Source organism: Typopeltis vanoorti, chromosome 12, assembly GCF_054136105.1.
Source record: "Typopeltis vanoorti isolate ZY-2024b chromosome 12, IOZ_Tvanoo_1.0, whole genome shotgun sequence".
Classification (NCBI taxonomy): domain Eukaryota; kingdom Metazoa; phylum Arthropoda; class Arachnida; order Uropygi; family Thelyphonidae; genus Typopeltis; species Typopeltis vanoorti.
In genome coordinates, this window is record NC_143560.1 from 117,056,515 (window position 1) to 117,077,039 (window position 20,525).

Consider the following 20,525-nt stretch of genomic DNA (forward strand, 5'->3'; position numbering starts at 1 on the left):
AGGCGCAAACTTTGTTTGCTCACACTTGGATAAAGGATTAAACTAAATTTATTATATTCTAACCAAGTGAAAAATAAACTTTCAACATCTTTCTCTAAATCCAGAGTAATTTATTAAAAAGGTGGCACACCATTTGGCAACTCCTATAGGTAGAGATGACCTTGCTAATGCTTCTGGCTGGTATCTCCACTTCGGCCTGGCTCCCACTGAGGAGACCTCAATAAAGGTCGAAACTAGTCTGGGTAGTGGACCTTCCATTAATGCATAACAGAAGACATATCCACAAGGAAATGTGTTTTGCATTATAGGAGATACTGAGATAGGAGTGATAGTATCTTGCTCCACCTTTGCAAGGGTTTTTCTGTAATCGTAAATTTTAATATAAAAATGTCAAGTGGCATTTAGTTAAAATAATATCAATATCAAAATTCAAACAATGCCAGAGTTAGTTCTAATCTAGTTTATTATATACAGGAAGGATAAACATATGGCTAGACATTTAAATATACATGATGCTATAAAGGACGAATGAAACTACTTCATCTTAAATCATACACCAGTGAAACATGTCCTTAGGACACAATAGGAACTCCTTAATCTTTTAGTGATATTAAAGCAATACCACAAATATTTATCACAACTCTGCATTCATCATTGATGTATTGTACTGATGGAAGAACTTTTTGCCATATTCATATGTACTGATCATGATTGCACATGCTGGAGCAACTTTCACCAAACGTGGCACAATACCTAGAAATAAATTTCCCAAATATTTTTATTTTTTCTATACACACAGATACAGTAATTATGATAGTTATCTCTTTAAAATTTTACATAAGACGCAATAATTATTAACTTAATAAAGTAACACAGCACAATCTGTGATTATGTGGTCATAAAGTGAATACAATGATCCATCATTACTGGATAAATTGCATTAAAGGTACTTCAGTGAAGCTTCTGACAAACTCAGTAACAGGTAAGACCAGATGTTAAAAGTAATATGTTTCTGAGAAAGGTTAGTCAGATGTTCAGAGCAGGGATTGTAAGCTTTTACAATTACTGTAGGATTTATAGGCAGCTACTACAGTTTTCCAGAAAAATGAGTAGCATATACGAGGGTGGTCTGAAACGTTCTTGGCCATAGATGGCAATACTATCACAATTTTTTTTCTCTAAGTTGGTACATCTGTCATAAGCATCCATGTAAAATTATATGTCATTCTATCAAGTAGTTTGTTTTATACAGCTGTCTGAAGCAAAAGTTGTCTGCATCCTTTGAAATGAATAAAACTAAGTATTGTGTGGTTATAAAAGAAGGTTTAACACCAAAAGAAATTCATTCAAAGTTCATAAAAGGCACTCTTCGCTTTTGTTTTCGACAATTAAGAAATGGGCTGCCGAGTTTAAGCATGGCCATACCAGCCTTGAAGATAATCCACGTGAAGGATGTCCAAAAAGTGTAATAACACCAGAAATCATTGATCAAGTGCACGATATGGTATTGGATGACCAGTGAGTCAAAGTGAGTGAAATTGCTGAGATTATAGGCATTTAAAAAGAAAATGTAGGATATATTTTGCATGAAGAATTACAAATGAAAAAGCTCTGTGCAAGATGGGTGCCTCACTTGCTTGCAGCAGATTAAAAACGCACTCACATGAAAATCTCTGAACAGTGCTTGGAGAGTTTTAACAAGAATAAAACTAATTTTGTGTGCCGATTTGTTACTATGGATAAGACTTGGATTCAACATTACACACCAGAATCCAAACAGCAGTCAAAACAGTGGACAGAAGCTGGTTGTTCAGCACCAAAGAAGACAGTCAGTTCCATCAGCAGGGTCATAGAATTGGTGTTTTGGGATGCTAAAGGCATTTTGTTTATTAATTATTTTGAAAATGGTAAAACAATCGCCAGGGAGTATTATTCTGATCTTTTAACCAGACTAGACGAAAAAAAATTGTGAGAAATAAAAATAAAAAATTTTGCAATTTCTTTATTTTTATTTTTGAAATTATAAATCCGTTTTTTCATTATTAGACCGAGAACTTTTCAGACCACCCTCATATACTGTATCTTGATAAAGCATTGCCCTTTCTTGAATTCAAAAGAAAGTGTAAAATTATATTAGAACTAATCCAAAGTCAGTGGAAAACAATGACAATGCAGAAATTAGTATTAAAATTGTTTTCACAGTAATAGCAATGTTTGCTTCTAATCCTTATAATAGCCTGCATGTAATGCTAATTATCTCTGATGTCGCTCAGTAGACATTTGAATGTTGTCAGGCTAAAATGACTAAAACGACTTTTTATTAGGAAACATGATATAATTCCAAAATGTAAAGAAAGTTAGGTAGAAGTTCTATGTACATGAACACTAACATCTACTGTGTGTGCTGAAATAAATGTGCGGTAAGCATAAACTAAATTTGATGATATCATTGAATTAATTTAGAAATGCCTTATTTTTCTGTTAATAGCACTGTTTTGTCAAGAATTTAATGAGCTTCCCTCTCCCCTGAATAGCAAATTCACTCATGTTAGATTTATGTCCAATTACCATTTGTGTGTGTGCGTGTGCATGCATTGGGGGGGGGGGGAATAAAAAAATCTGTATCTACCTACATTAAGGTCATCTTCAGGAATGTACACAGACATTTAGACTAAAATTAAAGGAGTTAGCACCATATTCTGTAGACTACATAATTTCTAAAACAAATTAACCTGCTTAATTTAAATTAATTAAAAATAACTAAAAAATAAAAATTTAATTGCACCAATCAATCAGAAAATTCAAATTTTTTGACATCTACTTATTAAACTTCCATAGTTAGTCTTGCCACTTTAATATATTCATGGCCTTGGCCTGACAATTGTATTTAGCCTAAAGTACTTAAAAATTTTTTTTTAGCTTTCCCATTGACCTTTGTCAATAGGAAAGCTAAGATTTGATCTTATTATTTTTGCTTGTCATTAGCTTTACTGTAGTTTGGTAACTGAGGCAATCTGAGGATGAGCATTTTTGTCAGGGTCCCATATGAGTTAACCAAAACTGAAATATTGAGACCATCATTCTGGTTTAATTTTTTAATTTTTTTTTTTTTATGTAAGAGTTGTGTACCTTTCCAATCAATCCTACATAGAATGATTGGATGTGGGTGTGTGTACATCGTTTCACCTATACAGGAAAGATAAAATGCACATTTAATCTGACGTATTTTTGGACATATTGAATAAATGTTTTGTAGGAGGTATAAAGGTAGTTTTGATGTTTTACTCCGTTAAAAATATAAGACAGATATAGCTTTTGAAAGTTTATTTTTCACTTGGTTAGACTATAATAAATTTAGTTTTATCCAAGTGTGAGCAAACAAAGTTTGCGCCTGAAAGTATCTTCAGCACTGGGGGTAAGGTGGTACAACACCGGGCAACTTGCTGGAAAGGTGGAGCAACCTAACATAATTCCTATCTCAGTATCTCCCATAATGCACAACACATCTCCTTGCGGATATGTATAATGTTATGTATTAAGGGAAGGGCCACTACCCAGACTAGTTTCGACCTTTATTGAGGTCTTTTCAGTGTGAGCCAGGCCCAAGTGGAGATACCAGGCAGAGATGGAGATGACCTTGCTAATGCTTCTACCTGGTATCACCACTTGGGCCTGGCTCAAACTGAAAAGACCTCAATAAAGGTCGAAACTAGTCGAAACCTCAATAAAGGTCAAAACTAGTCTGGGTAGTGGCTCTTCCCTTAAGGCATAACATTATACATATCCGCAAAGAGATGTGTTGTGCATTATGGGAGATACTGAGATAAGAGCGTTGTTAGCTAGCTCCACTCCACCTTTGCAATGAGTTGCCCGGTGTTGTACCACCTTGCCCCAGTCCTGAAGATACTTTCAGGCACAAACTTTGTTTGCTCACACTTGGATAAAGGATTAAACTAAATTTATTAAAGATATAGCTTTGCTGAAAACATCATTGGTTTGGCGTCTTATCTTTTTGGTTCAGTAATTTTCTTTTCATTGAAACTGTTTATTGAAACGGAGAATCTGATCCACAGTAGTTCTGCAAGACAAATTGTTACTGCTCTTTTTTCAAGCGTATTAATTATTGTTTTTGCATTCGGTGGTGATAGGAATTTCTATGTATAAACTATCCAGTATAAATAGATATGTGATAAGTTTTATTTTATTTTATTTTTAAACCAGAGAAAGCAAGGTAATTAGTTTTAGGCATTACACAGTTTACATCAATACGGTGCTAGATGCTTTGATATAGTATATACACAACTTGAAAATAAGTCAACAGACATCAACATGGGCAAGGTGCATCATGTCTTGTAACGGGCCATGTGTTTGTAACCAGTATAAATTTGAGGAATATGATGCTCCCAAGTTATTCCAACTGTGTCAGGGCAAAATGACTGCAAGAAGGGAACTGATGGAGTTTGAAAGAGGCGTTGTGATCGGATGCCATGTTGCAGACCTATCTCTTTGGAATTATTGACAAATTGGTCGATCCCAGGTCAACAATCAAATACCATACTGAGACGAAAGCACAGGGAGCCAGCTGCCAAGTGCTACCCACAGTGGATGACCTACCATACTGAATGAATGTGACCATAGGATGCTACAAAGGATAATAAGTATAAAACTGTCACTCATTGGTCAGTCAATACATTGAATTGCGGAGTTCCAGGCATCAACAAAAAACATTCAAAACCGAGGTTCACAGCATCATCTTCAGTAGCTCAAAGAGTATGTACTGTAGGATGTGGAAACTTGGAAAGCTGAGTTATGGAGTAAAGAATCACAAACAACTGCATTGAGAACATACAGAACTAGTAAAACATTTCAGCTACTTAGGCATAATTTTTAGTAAAAATGGTAAATTAAATATGGAAATAGACAACAGAATCACAAAGCCAGAATTGGTAGGAAGTCACCATCAAATTGCTGCCGGTACCCTCAAGGGGTGTACAGGATATGATAGTACTATATGAGAAAAATTACATCATTACTAACTTATTATCTACAATTTTCCTCCAAATCAGTCTGTTACTTGTCAAGACTCCAACATTATCAGATCTTATACTTCTATAGTCTAAGGCACTTTGTACCGTATCAATCCACCTATATCTTGGTCTTCCTCTGGGTCGTTTTCCTGCCAACCTGGCAGAGAACACTTGTTTTGCTAATCTTTCTTCGCCCATTCTGTTTAAGTGACCATACCACCTGAGATTAGCTCTGCTAACGCATTCCTGGATGCAGACAATCTCAAGTTCTTTCCTAATATCCTCGTTTTTAATATGATATTGCCATTGATGCCATCTATTCACGCCGCTAATCTTTCTCAGGACTTTCATATCTGCAGTCTCTAGTCTTTGGTCAAGTGTTTTACTTCTGACCCAGCACTCAGATCCATAAGTTAAAACTGGTTTGAACACTGTCTTGTATACAGCTAATTTACTGTTCCGACTAATTTCTCTCTTATTCCATATGAATTTATTCAACTGACTTCCCACCATACCAGCTTTGCTGATTCTGTTGTCTATTTCTATATTTAATTTACCATCTTCAGTAAAAATCGTGCCTAAGTAGCTGATATGTTTTACTTGTTCCACAGGTTCTCCATTCACAACACAGTTGACATTTTCAATGAATCTGCCTATTTTCATTGTCTTTGACTTTTTATTACTGACCTTCATACCATATCTATTACAATAGCTATTCAATTTAGTCAGAGAATGTTGCAGACTTGTAGCGGATTTATTTAGAAGTATAACATTATCTGCATAAAGCAAAGAGCTGACATTAATATCTCCAATTTTGATATCATGTTTAATACCACTTTCCTTCATAACGTGATCCATATAGATAATGAATAACAGAGGGGATAATGTACATCCTTATCTCACACAAGATTTAACATTAAACCATCTTCCTGTACTTCCTTTAATTCTAACTGCTGACTTACAACTGAAATAAAGACTAAGTATTGCTTGATATAATGCCCCATTGACACCATATAACTGCAGCGTATTGAATAGCTTCTCTCTTGGCACCTTATCATAAGCATTTTCCAATTTAACAAAACTTAAATACAGATCTTTGTTATATTCCCATGCTTTCTCGACTATTTGTCATAAAGTGAGGATCTGATCCTGACAGCCTCTATTTGGTCTGAATCCAGCTTGTTCTTCACCCAGCTTTTCTTCCACAATTCTTCTCAACTGTTTCTCAAGTATACTTGCATAGATCTTGCCAGGAACACTCAATAGGGAAATACCTCTCTAATTCTCACATTCAGTTTTATTTCACTTTTTATATATTGGTACTATGAGAGCTCTACTCCAATCATCAGGAATTCTTCCCTCTGTCCAGGCTTTCTGAACTATGCAGTGTAGCCACTGTAAGACTCTTATACCACCATACTTCAGCATTTCTGGTCAAATATCATCTACTTCTGCTGCCCTTCCACATTTCAAGCCTTTCCTTTGATGGCTTTTTCTACTTCAAGTATGGATATGTATTCCTGATTGCATGCCTGGTCAGTGTTTTTTTACCACTGTGCTATCATCACTGCTTGTTTCATTTAGCAATTTTTCAAAGTAATTACTCGATACTTCAAGGATATCTCTAACTCCTTTTACAGCAATCTATCTTCCATTCCTAAGCTTCTTCAACAACCTCCAGAATATTTTGCCACTTTCTTGATATTTATTTTCTATATTATTGCCAAAGTCCTCCCATGACTTTTGTTTAGCTAGTTTTACACAGTGTTTAGCATTCTTGCATTTGTCTCTATATTCTCTAAGAGCACAAGCTGGCTTATTTGACAGGAACTTTGGATATGCTTTCTTCTTTTCCTTCACTGCCTCTTTAACTTCCTGTGTCCACCAGGGAGTTCTGATTTTTTTTACCCTTGCAGACAACTTCACTACATGCCTCTCTGGCAGAATCAATCAATGTTTTCTTCAGAGTTTGCCACCGAATCTCCAAGGTTTGATTCCTGTTCTCAAACTCTTTCATTTTTTCTTCAATAATCTGTGTATTTTAGTCTACAGTTCACATCTGAGAGCTGCTCAACTTTTATTCACTTTAAAACTTTCTTACATGTCATTCTTTTCGATATGAAATTCAATTTTATCCTACTCAAGACTAAACAGTGATCACTTCCAATTTCAAATCCTCTGTACACTCTAGTGTTCTGCACCAGGAAGAAAACATCACTATCAATAATAACATAGTCAACGAGACTTTTCTTATTCCTAGCCTCTTCTCACCATGTGAATTTGTGCACATTTTTATGTTGGAACATGGTGTTAGTAATAACCAGTCCATGTCCTGAGCAGAAATCCAATAGGTATGTGCCATTATTATTAGATTTATTCTTTTCTCCAAATTTTCCCAAAATATTTTTGTATGTCTGACAATCATTTCCTACTCTGCTATTCAGATCCCCAACAATGACCAACTTTTCCTTTTTCATTGTGTCAGTTGCTTTTTCTAAAGCCTCAAAAAATTCCTCCACTTCTACCTTAGTAGAGCCTTCTGTGGGACCATAGGCACAAATAAGTCTGATTGTTCAGTTCTCCATTCTAATATTTGCCTACATTACTCAACTTGAGACTGACTGCCATTCAAGAATATTAGCCTCGTATTTTGTGTTGAATACTATGGCTACTCCTTCTTTTCCTTGTTTGTCATTGCCTGAATATAACATTTTGTATTTATTGCTCAGAAAGATCTCACCAGTTTTGGTCTTTTTTGTTTCAGTCACCCCTATTATGTCAATCTGGTACTTATCTAATTCCTCAGCTAGCTCCATTTCTTTGCCATTTAGGCTTCTTACGTTGATAGTACCGATCTTTAACTCTGGTGATGTTGAGTTGGGGTTTGTTTCCAGATTTGTTCCAGTAGCTGACTTTTCGCTGTTCACCCTGCTTCCCTGGCGAAAACAACAGGGGCTTTGTTTAATCGGGCGACGCCCCAGTCGGCATGAAATTTTGTCATGTTGTACCATCATTTTTTATTTTGGTTTAACCAATAAGAATACAATTTGGTCGACTAAATCCGAAATTGCCAGCCCATCCTCGTTCGTTCGGTATCCAAGTAGATACCCAACAGGGTGCACCGTGAGAAGTTGAGGATTGGACATTAGATCAGAAGCCCTGGTCGGTTCTCCGCATTCCTTTAAAGGCCATGTGGAGGTCTCCTCTCAGTTATGCAGCTTTGACCCTTAAGCACACCTGGTAGGAAGTCAAATGAATAAATTTATATGGAATAACAGAGAAATTAGTTGAAACACTAAATTAGCTATGTATAAGACAGTGTTCAAATCAATTTTAACTTATGGATATGAGAGATAAAAACAGTTGACCAGACTAGAGACCACATATATGAATCCTGAGAAAGATTAGGGGGCATGAACAGATGGTATCAATTACAATATCATATTAAAAACAAGGATATTAGGAAAGAACTTGACGTTGTCAGCATCCAGGAATGCGTTAGCAGAGCTAATCTCAGGTGGTATGGTCACTCAAACAGAATGGGAGAGGAAAGATTAGCTAAACAAGTGTTCTCTGCCATGTTGGCAGGGGAAAGGCCCAGAGGAAGACCAAGATATATGTGGATTGATACAGTAAAAAGTGTAAATAATATCCTGTACATCCCTTGAGGGTACATGTCAGGAATTTGATGAGATTTTTCATAGAATATCTGGAGACAGGGAAAATAAGAGGTTATCCCCAGAAGCTGCATAATATGGGTGTGAACAAGGGGGTGAGGAGTTGATTTTTTACATAGTGGTGGGTAATTGGAATGCATTGCCTGAGATTGTGGTGAGTGCAGAAACAGTCTGACCTCCCACGACAAGTCCCTTGACTTCACAGGTCTGTTGATAATAATAACAATAATAATTAAGACACCAGAAAATTATTTGACTTCTAGTCTAAGCAAAATCTGAATTCTTACTGACAACATACAACACTGTTGTACATTTTATTTCACGAAATGGGGCTGCTTCTGCAGAATATAATCAAGACTTGTGTTTAGTTAATTATTCTAAGCATATAGTTAATAAAAAATAAAAAGGCTATAGGACACTTACCAGTAAACCATGATGTAAAACCACAGCTAATATACAAATTTTTTAACAGGACAAATGTGGAAGCCTTAGGATTATTCTTACCTAAAAATAATCAATCAATAAATAAATTAATTATTTTTCAGTACTTCTTGAACATGTTTTAGAATTAAGTAAATATAAATTATAATTTGCATTTCTACTCTGAAATATATTTCAGAGCAGAAATGTCTCCATGACATAATGTCAAGAAGGAAGATGCAGTTAAAATGATACTGTTTTAATGATTCTAACAAATTCATCTACTTTAAGTTTTTGCCAAATACTGTTCTCTTACAGTTTGATTGGTATTTGTTTGGATAAGTTTGCTGTTACTTTTAAGCGCTCACTACTTGTGAATGTAAGGTCGTGTTATCTGTAGGTATGATACATCAAACACAGATGTAGTTGATATGCAAATATCTAGACATTCCTAAGGATGTATGTATAAAGGTAAATGGAGGCCTGTAGCCATTTATTGCATGTTATAATGGAATCCAGAGCAGACCTCCGTAATTTTGAAAGGGACATGATTGTTATCAGGCAGCTGCATCTGTGACCGAACAGCTGAAATTGCACGTCATTTGAGGAACAGTCTCTAAGGTTATGTCGGCATGGCAGTCGATGGGACAATAATCATCAGTGAAATGCAATAGTAGATGAAAGTGCTTGCTGCAAGAGAGAGACATTCGAGCATTAGTGCGCTGTACTACAAAAAATAGGCGGGGCCACTGTTGGGAAATTGTGTGAAAAATTCAACACTAGTCATGAGACAAAAACAAAAACTCTGTGCCAGGAACTGCACAGGGTTGGATATCACAATCACACCTTTGTCAAATGGAGTAATATAAGGTGAATATATGAGGTCAGTGAAGCCTTTATCAAATGGACTAATAAAACGCTATGGAATATATGGACGATTGGGCAGCACCCATGTCTTTTAAGTAGTCCAAGCTAAGGCAACTCAGAATGCCAAGGATTGTATTGTCATAAGTTCTCAGGCCAACTTATGAAACTTTCAGTGTTTCTACAAACATTCAGCTTTGAAATAATGTTGGATTTAATATCCACTTTGCCCATGTAATTTTACATCGCCAAAATGAAGCCATTTGGTCTTTCTTTAGTAATTACCAAGCATGGAACTTTTTCAAGCCTGTTGGGCCTTCACCAAGCGAAGTGATTTACCAGATAATGAAATTCATCTTGTTCACTTAACTTAAAATATTCACTAATAACTATGCCACAAAAATGAAATTACACAACCCATTCAAGCCAACCAAGGCCATAGCATGCATTCTTCATCACACACTATTAATTTTAAGCCCTCAATGGTTATCCAAAACAACACTGTGCTAAACTCAGTATATGAATTTAACAAGTCTTCAATCTTAGTCAAGAGTTTCCTGTTCAATATTACTTTCCCACACTTTTACATAAGGATTTTCTGAAAGTAATGGTAGTGCATACAACAGATGGAGTGTGAGTGGCCTTGAAACATTACTAGGCTTGTTTATTTACCTCCCTGTTGAAGTTTAGTATGCAGTGGCATACACAATGGTCTTGCTGAAGATTGTAAAACAGTGCAAGTAATCAAATTTATTTGACATACGTAAATGTAAGTGCTACTGAAATTCATCAGAGATGGCAAGATTTTAATGGTAAAGCAACTGTGATGTGAGTATCATAAATTGTTGGGAATAAAGAACAAAATACAACAATGACAGAGTTAAAATTAATGGCTGATTGCAAATTGTGTGACCAAAAACTAAACTGATGATTTTCGTAAGCAGAAAGCTGAGCATTTAATCAGAGAAAAATCTGAATAATCAGATCACTAGTGTGAGTCAACTAAATCATTTGGTTGACTGATGGATGTGGAAAGGTTTGTCGGTTTCATTTCAGTTGACTAGTGAAATGAAACTGACAAACCTTTTTTGCCAATTGCTTCAACATTGAACAAGGGACAGCAATGCTTTTCTTCACAAAATTCATTGTATAGAATATTGCAAACCTACTGCTCTCTCTCTCTAACACAAAAAATTCAAACTCAACTTTCTGTTAGAGTGCATACTACAGAAAATTCACATACAGCAATTATTCTATATCTATTGCCATTTGTGACAAATTCAAAGCTATGTGAGGGATTTTAGGTAAATTAAACAAATTAAATGTAACCATTTGACCTACAGTGTGGAAGTTGCTTAACTGGCTAGCTGATCATTTCCTAAATTGAAATGCATCTTAATCTATTCAGAAAATGGTGAAAAGATCAAAACAGAAGTAGAAAAATAATTCCAGAAAGCTCATTAACCACGTCGCTGTCAATATGGATAAAACACACCACTCCTCTACACTTCATATCCATCATATATTTCAATGGTATTAAAATTTTAATATGCACTTTGCATCCATGGTAACCTGGACGTATATATACGTCTTGGCCAGTTGGGTGGGTAACAGTTTGACTACAATGTTTTTTAAAACATTGTTGTGCTATGGAGATAATTTCTTTATTTAACATCTTTATTTACCCTTTAGCAGAGACTGATATCCCTGGGCCAGCCATCAGTGATGACTAAAGGTGGAGATTTGCTGCCTACCACTCCCCAATCAGAGTTAACTGGCTTCACCTACTCCCTTTGGGAAATAAAGTTGTTAGATTTTATTTGGGGGAGGTAGAGAATACGTTAAAAATAGTCTATGGAAATAAAGTTGAAGTTACAGAGTATTGTTTGTTTTTTATTTTTCTGAAATAACACCGTGAAGATGCCTAAATTAAAAACTTTTTTTAGTTGTGTATTCTTTACAAACAGCTGACCTCACTCACAAGTGATTTATAAATAGTAACCTCCAACACGAATTTCAGCTTACTGCATTTCAATCTTATTTTAATTTGATCTATTTTTGAAATCTTCAAAAGCTATTTTAAATAAAATTTAAAACAAGGTCAGAGTGAGTGCATGATCCTGTGTATTATTGTTTTTTTTTTTATTTCTCTGAAATAACAATGTGAATACGTCTAAATAAAAAAACTTTTTTTTAGTTATGTATTCTTTACAAATAGCTGACCCTCTCACAAGTAACTCATAAATAGTAACCTTCAGCACATGGGTTTCAGCTTACTGCATTTTAATCTTACTTTAATTTGATCTATTTTTAAAATCTCTTTCGGGGGACCCTGTAACCTCTAATCTCGTGGACCAACAGGGGCAATCATCTTGATTGTAAGGAAAGTGGCACTCCTATGGTCTCCTAGCTGGATCTATCTTCTTCTTCTTCCTCTACTTTGAGGAAGACCCACTCACTTTAATCTTTCCTATAAGGCCTTATCAGCCAATTCTTCTTATTTTATGTATAGAGTACTCAAGGGCCATGGGGTCTTTCCATTTCTGGCCTTATATCTATGTCCCCTCTATAAACCTCTACTCTATTCTATTATAATCAACTCTTTCCCTTTCAATATACCCTATTCCTCCTATGGGTTTAAATTTGGAAGGAGGCTAGTTCAGAAGCCTTAAGGTAGCAGCCCTACCATTGGACTGTCCATTGCCAAGCTAGTCACCTGACATGGAGAATATTATTCTACTTTTAAGCCAACAGAAAAAGGTAATTGGAATGAATCTCTGGAAAACGACCCTGGAATGGAAAAGGTAAAGCGAAAATGGAAACGACAAAATATAATACATATAGCAAACTGGAACGTAAGAGGAATAGAATATAAAGAAATAGAATTAGACCATCAAATGAAAGAAATTTTCAAATAGCAGTAATCACTGAAACAAAAAAGAAATTAAAAGAAACCGTGAGAACCGAAAATTTGAATGATATATAGTGGAGTTGACAGAAACCAAAGAGTACAAGCAGGAGTTATGATTTGGATTCATAACTCCCTTTCAAAACAGTTAAAACATTATAAATTATGGAATGAAGGAATAACAGAAGCTAGCATAAAAATAAAGGTTATTTAACAATAATTGGTTTATATGCCTCAGAAGAAGGAAGAGAATCAGTTACAAAATATATATAATAAAATAAATAAAAATGATTATGTAATATTAGCAAAAGACTTAAATGCAAGAATTGGAAATACGAAAATTAATAATAATATAGGATATGGAGAACATGACCCTAAATAGAAATGGTAAAAAATTGATTGACTTTGCAGTTTATAATAACCTAAAAATAATGAATTCTTTCTATAAACATAAAGACATACATAAATATACTTGGGCAGCAAGAGTATGGAAATCAATATTAGATTATTTTATCTTAAATGAAAAGACATCAAAGTTCTCTTAAGATGTTAGAGTCCACAGAGGATATGAAATAAGTAGTGACCACCTCCTCGTTAAAATAAAATTAAGATTACCACCTAAATGGCTAAAAATAACAAGAATAGACAGAAAATTTAAAACATTTGTTTATAAAACTAGACTATTGAATGACACAAACATACAATGACTATATGAACAAAGAAATAACCAATATTCAGATCAAATTAAAAAAAAAAAATAAAGAAATAGAAATAGAATGGCTTAATATAAAAACAATACTAAATGCAGCAGCAAATAAAAGCTCAGGAAAGACCAAAATATTCAATAAAAGGAAAAAACTGAAGATATGGAATGATACAATCAAAGAAATAATCAAAATGATAAAAAAAAAAAAAAAAAAAAAAAAAAAAAAACCTATCCTTAATGGTTAAGCAGTAAAATATTAGAAGATGAAATAGAATACAAAAGAATAAAAGCCATAGCTAAAAGAGAAGTCAGAAAAAGACAGAGAATTATGGAACAAATTTGTTTCTAATTTAGAACATGATTTATATAAAATGAGATCCAATGTATATAAGATTTTGAAACACTTAAATACAGATACTAAAGAAAACATAAAATTAAACACCAAACTGAAATTAGAAGAATTTCTATACAGAATTGTGGACAGATAAATAATTTAAAAAAGATAACTGGCAAACATTTAATGAAAATGAAATAACTAAAGAAGAATTAGAAATGTCTGAAAGAAACAAGAAATGGAAAATCACCTGGAGAAGATAAGGTAGGTTCAAAACTATATAAATGTGCAGAAACAAGGTTCAAAGAAAGACTCCTATTATTTTAAAATAAAATCTATTCAACTGGTTACCCCCCCCAATAGAATGAAAAAAAAAAAAAAGCAATTGTGATTCCATCTTTAAAAAAAGGTAGTAGAGATGACCCTAAAAACTATAGAGGTATAAGTATACTAAATTCCTGTTACAAAATATATAGCAGAATTTTAAATAACAATCTAATGAAATATTCAGAAAACACTTTATTTTAGAAGTACAGAATGGATTTAGAAAAGGACAATCATGTATAGACCCAGCCTTCTGCCTAAAATTAATAATAGAGAAAAGAAGAGCATACAATTTAGAAACACATATTACATTCAATGACTTTGAAAAGGGCATTTGACAAAGTTAAAAGAAGCATATTATTAAATCAAACATCCTAAAATTATCGTAAGTATATATGAAAATAATCAAATACAAATAAGATTAAATCATGAGCTATATAAGAGAGAGAGAGAGATAAACCAAGGAGTCCGACAGGGATGTCCCCTTCCACCAACTCTTTTTAATATTTATAATTATGAAATAAAAAATAAAATGGAATAAAATTTTCCATCAAAGTATTAAACTTTCTCCTACAGTGAACTTAAACACTCCTTTTTGCCGAAGACCAAATAATAATTACAAATTCTGAAGATAACTTACAGAAATCTATTTTAAATCTAAATGAGATAGCCCAAGATTATGGAATCGTATCAACAGAAAAATCAAAAACTATGGCCTTTAAAGGACAAGATCCAGTAAGAACTAAAATAGTAATAGATAACAAGATTTTAGAACATGAATTCATTTACCTAGGTTGTATGATTACATATGAAAAAGATATAAACCTAAAAATTGCAAAATATGTACTTAAAAATAACAGGTGTAATGAACTCTATATATAAACCAAACCTAGTTCAAAAACAAACCAGACTAAAAGTATACAATACATTAGCCCTATCAATTCTATTGTATGGAAGTGAAATCTGGGCAATAAAACAAAAAAGACAAACAAAGATTAATAACAGCTGAAATGAAATTGAGGAGAAAAACTGCAAAGTATACTGTATTTGATCACAAAAGAAACAAATTATGAAAGAATTAAATCAGTAATAGAAAAAATTAAAAAATATAAACATAAATGGATGGAACATGTTCAAAGAATGAAAACAGAAAGATTACCAAAACAAGCCTTAAATTACAAGCCATTAGGAAAAAGAAAACCAGGACATCCTCTTAAATGATATCTTTCAATAGTATTTTTAGCAGAATTGGATAAATAACTGAAATGAGACCTCCACATAGTCTAAGGAATGCAGACTAGTGGAGCAACATCCAATCCTCAATCTTCTTATTAGGCATCCATATGGATACAAACAAGGATGGGCTGGGAATCTGCTACTTGACCAATCACGTATTTTGTACTGGCTTAAATGGAGATGCTTAAGGGTTAAAGCTAGATGACTGAGGAGGCTTTTCACTTAAGTTTTAAGGAAAGCAGAGAACCAACAAGGGCTTCTAACCTAATGTCCAATCTACATTATATTGTGCATTCTCATTACTAGGTATCCATTGAATACAGAACAAACAAGGATGGGCTGGCAATACAGGACTTAGCTGAAACTATTTTCTGTATTGGTTTAAACCAGAAATAAGCATAATGGTACAACATAGCAAATTTCACCAACTAGAGCATCACATGTTTAAACAAGGTTCTTGCTGATTTTGTAAAAGAATCACTGCATACAGTGAAAAACTTCAACTCAACCTTAGCAGAATTCAAGAGAGACATCAACAGGGGGAAAAAAAAGTTGGACTGGCAGAAGAATTAGAGAATTGGCATTGCTGAGACAAGGAAGACAAACCACTAAAATTCTGCTAAATAACTATTATTTTTCAGGAAATAATGTATACTAAAATATTAATTATAAAAAAAAAAAAAAAAATCAGCTAACGCCTTTTTATTCCTGTATACGGGAGTAGGCGAGGCCATTTAGCCCTATCTAACTTTTGGAGACTGAGTGGGCAGTTCAATCTCCACTGGCACCCAATCAGAGACAGATGGCCCAAGGCTATCACTAATTAAGCGGTGCGCAGTGAAGAGAGACGGCTCAAATGTGCCGCCATCTCGTGGTCCCTAATCCTACCACAATATATTTAATGTCTGAAATAATGTGGGTTCTACGGTCGATTTTCTTGAGTTTACAGGACGAAAAACCCGAGTTTCCGGGAGGAAAAACCTGCTTGCCCGTGCCAGAGATCGACTAACTCGGGAACCGGTCGAAAAAAGGCTTAGAAAAATTTCCTCTAGTCGCCGACTAGACTCGAAACCAAGCCTTCCTTCGTGCGGCCAAGCGCGATGGTGTGCAAACGCCACATCCACTGAGCATTATAATACCTTTAATTAATTAATACTTTCCCATATTTCAACATGTTATATTGCCATCATCAGGGATCACAAAGGACACAAGCACTACATCTAATTCCACCATTATAGCCACTCAGGACTTGGCATCTGGTTCCAGTGTATCCTGTGACACTCACCACAGGATATGGTGGAAGAATGCCACTTTATTACCCTACAGCAAATAAAAATATGAGAGGCTATTCCTCAAATATGCCTCAATCTTGAAAAACTTTCCAAATCCCAACAAATTTGTGTGAATGTATTTCTTCGTCTACGGTAGTGGCTTGTTCAGGCTCATTTCACCCTTTCCTTGGTCGTTCCCAACTTCTGTATTCTCGAACTGGGTGGTACTGAAGTATCTTTATGAACTGCCGAGTCTTTCAATATGTTCAATCCACTTCTATATTTGCATATCCAATACTGAGTCTATTTATGTATTCTGTGCTCAGCCTACTATCCATTATAGGAATTTTAATTCTTTGGCTTCCATTCTTTTTTCTTCTGTAGTTTTTATGATTCATAATTCATTTCTGTACAGTAGAGATGGTCTTGCCAGAGCTTCTTTATACTCTTATTTTGTATGCTTTTGAACCTGGTTACATTTGAAAAATGTTATTGATCTTCTCTTTGATCAATTTCAATTTCTCTTATACAGGGTGTTCGGGATAAATTTGACAGTTTCGTAAGGAAAAAGAAAATCTTCTTTGTATCTATTAAATTTAATGAATTGACAAAAAAAATTACAGGCAGAGTTAATTACAATACTATCAACAAGATTTACTCAAAATAACCACCATTAGCATCGATCACAGCTTCAATTCTGCTTCGGAACCTCGAACAAGCTGATGCTACAGTCTCCCTGGGAAGGGCCGCAAAAACTGTTTTAATTTTATCCATTAACTGGGCTTTTGTATTACTGGAAGTGCGATTGGTGTCTTTTTCAACTGCGCCCCATACAAAATAATCCATGGGGTTAAGGTCTGGGAATTTGGAGGCCAAACATTTGGACTGGTGAAGTCGTAGAAATTTTCAGACAACCATTTTTGACTTTTCCCAGAGGTGTGGCAAGGGGCCGAATCCTGCTGCCATACATACGGCCTACCATTGGCTACCCTTGTTATCCAGGGCTTGACTACAGTTAGCAACTCCACGAACAAAGCCCGAATTCCAATCCCAGGGTTCTTCAACACCTGTTCCTGCAGATTTGCGAGGAATTCTGCTGTACGAACGCAATCAGATCGTCTGCTAGGGATCTTTCTTCTTGCTACATCCTCGTAGTCACCATTGCAAGTCTCTAGTTCATGCCTGATTGTTTTTACTGTATTCAGGGAGCATTGGGCAGCAGTCGTAATATCCTTATTTTGATGGCGGGCACGAATCATCATGATACAAGTTATTCTCTTCCATGATTCAGGTGGGTTCCAGCTATCCATCCTTTCTGACATCTTGTATATGAATGAAGAAGGGTCCAAACTTTTAAATGAAGAGAAGTGTGTGTTAACACGTTCGCTGCCACGCTACTTTGGCATGGTCTGTTCCCCTACGCCGAGCAGTTTTCCTTCTTCAAGGTCAGTACGATAATCTCGTTACCGGAGGTAAACGTCCTACGAGTATACTCGTAGTTGGCTTGTACGGAGCATATACGGTCTATGAGAATACACAGTTTTGATGCTAGCCCCACAAGCCAAGCATTTTGGCTTCTTCAAGGTCACTACAATAATCTCGTTCCCGGCGGTAAGCGTCCTACGAGTATACTCGTAGCTGGCTTGTGAAGCAGGTTCACCTTCTACGAGTATACTCGTAGTTGGCAGCGAACGTGTTAATACATGTAACTTACGGAAAAATATAATTAATTATAAATATGTCAAATTTATCCCGAACACCCTGTATATGATATAGTGCATCTGAGGTGTCTGAAGCAGTTAATTTGTTCTAAAATTTTATTTTCAATCATGATTTCACTTCTGTCAGGAGAATCCTTCACAAGTCATGATTTTGGTTTTGTCTGTTGATATTTGCACTTTAAATTTTTAAGTAATTGTGTTTAAGGAAAATATTTATCTCTTATTTTTTTTTCTTTTTATTCTTGTTATGATTATCTAGTCATCTGCAAACAAAAGGGTATTTTGTTCAAAAGAAAAATTCTGCCATTACCTCTTGAATTTACAAATAATAAATGAAAAACTATACAAATATAATTTTAAAACCATATGAATAAGTGCAATAGAATGTCATGGAACAAAAACAGTATATGGAAGATGAAAAGGGGAATAAGAAACTGGGATGAGAATATTGATGTAATAATCAAACACAAGAAAGAAGCATATATAAAAAAAAATACAATATATGATAATTACTAGAATGTAAACAAGTATTAGACTAATTTAGAGGAAAATTGTTGATTGGGGATTAGTAATAATGTAAACTTAATCTAACCTTGTAGTATAGTCACAGTATTCTGTACAATCCTTGACAGCACAATATCAGATAATTGATGATGACTGGCTTAAACCACAAATAAAAATGATATGACATATTGCCAGGTTAAACAAGTTCCCTGCTGCTCTTATTAGTGTGAACAGCAGAAAGTCACCCAATGATACAAATGCAAACTCAACAACAGCAGAATTCAAGACAGACGCCATGACAAATATCAATGGAATAGAAGGGCAACTTGAAGGATTAGAGAAGTTTAAAGATTAAATTAAATAAAAAAATTGAAAGATTACAGAAATGAAGGAAATGAAAAAACAGGTAAACTACATGAATGTTATATTTAGCGAAATGTGATCAGAGAAAATGAGTGGCTTGAGTCTGATGCTAAAACGTGAAGATAAATGTGTTGACTGGCAGGCAATCAAGTAGTAATGTGGGAAATTGCACAATGAGATTTACTTGTGGTTATGATCCCACAGAAGGATCATCTAAGGCAAGTGTTTTTCAAGCCATTGATTAAAGACGGCAGCCAATAAAAAAAATGAAATGATTAAATAGAGTATGAATTGAATACCAGCCATATAGAAAGATTTTGAGAAAATATGGAAAAGCTAATAATAAGAATAAGCACCTTACAGGGTTCTGTTTAGGACATAGACTAGTCATTACAAAAACCAAGTTCTAACAATGATGTGCCAAAACATTGAGAGAACCACTGAATGTTATTTTCAATAGTAATATCATCACACTAACTGATAGTGTGTGTGATGCTAATGCAGAATGGAAGAGGAAAAGATAGCAAATCAGACATTTGATGCCAGGAGAAAGGCTCAGAGGATGGCTAATATCTTGGTGGATTGATGCAGTTAGCAGCATGCCTTGGTGGATGAAATATTGAGAACAAATTGCACTTTGTATAATCATATCCAGATTTAGCTGGATGTCTATAGCCGTCATTGCCAGTTGGGGGGGGGGGGGGGTAATGCAGAAGAAAACTGTTGACAGGACGCTAGCAACAATGCAAACTTAATCAGGTAGCACTATCATACTATCCTGTGCAATGCATGAGAACACCTATCAGGAATTTGATGATGGTAAGATTTTTAAAGCCTCTGTTAACCTAGTAACCAGTTTCAAGTCACTAGGTTCTTACTGGAGAAAGAGAAACAGCCTAAGTTTCTGGAAAAAGTTCAATTCTTCGGAGTCTGATTCTTGTTGTGATGAGAGGAAATTTAAGATGGAAGTTTTCAACTGAAGGCAAAGATAACTGATCTCATAAGGAGGTAGCAGGGATTTTTTTTTCTCTTAAAAACACTGGTTTTTCATCCAACACACAGGCAAATTGGCCACAAGAACAGATGCAATTTATAGACAAAAATACTGTTGTGATAGTGGTAGTAGGCAGCAGATGGCATTGTATGTTGATGGTAGTTGGAGGATTAAGT

The 20,525-nt window shown here is 34.8% G+C and overlaps 1 protein-coding gene across 1 annotated transcript in view; it reads right to left on the reverse strand.

Moving 5' to 3' along the window:
* Positions 1–454: 454 nt before the first annotated feature.
* Positions 455–20,525, reverse strand: part of LOC150101165 (mitochondrial glutathione transporter SLC25A40-like) — a 101,697-nt gene continuing 81,626 nt past the window's right edge. The window contains exons 9-10 of the mRNA XM_090401799.1: positions 9,128–9,208; positions 455–753 (exon numbers count right to left, since the gene is read on the reverse strand). Of these exons, the coding sequence (XP_090257925.1) occupies positions 635–753; positions 9,128–9,208 (200 nt within the window). The 3' untranslated portion in view covers positions 455–634. The remainder of the gene's footprint in view (positions 754–9,127; positions 9,209–20,525) is intronic.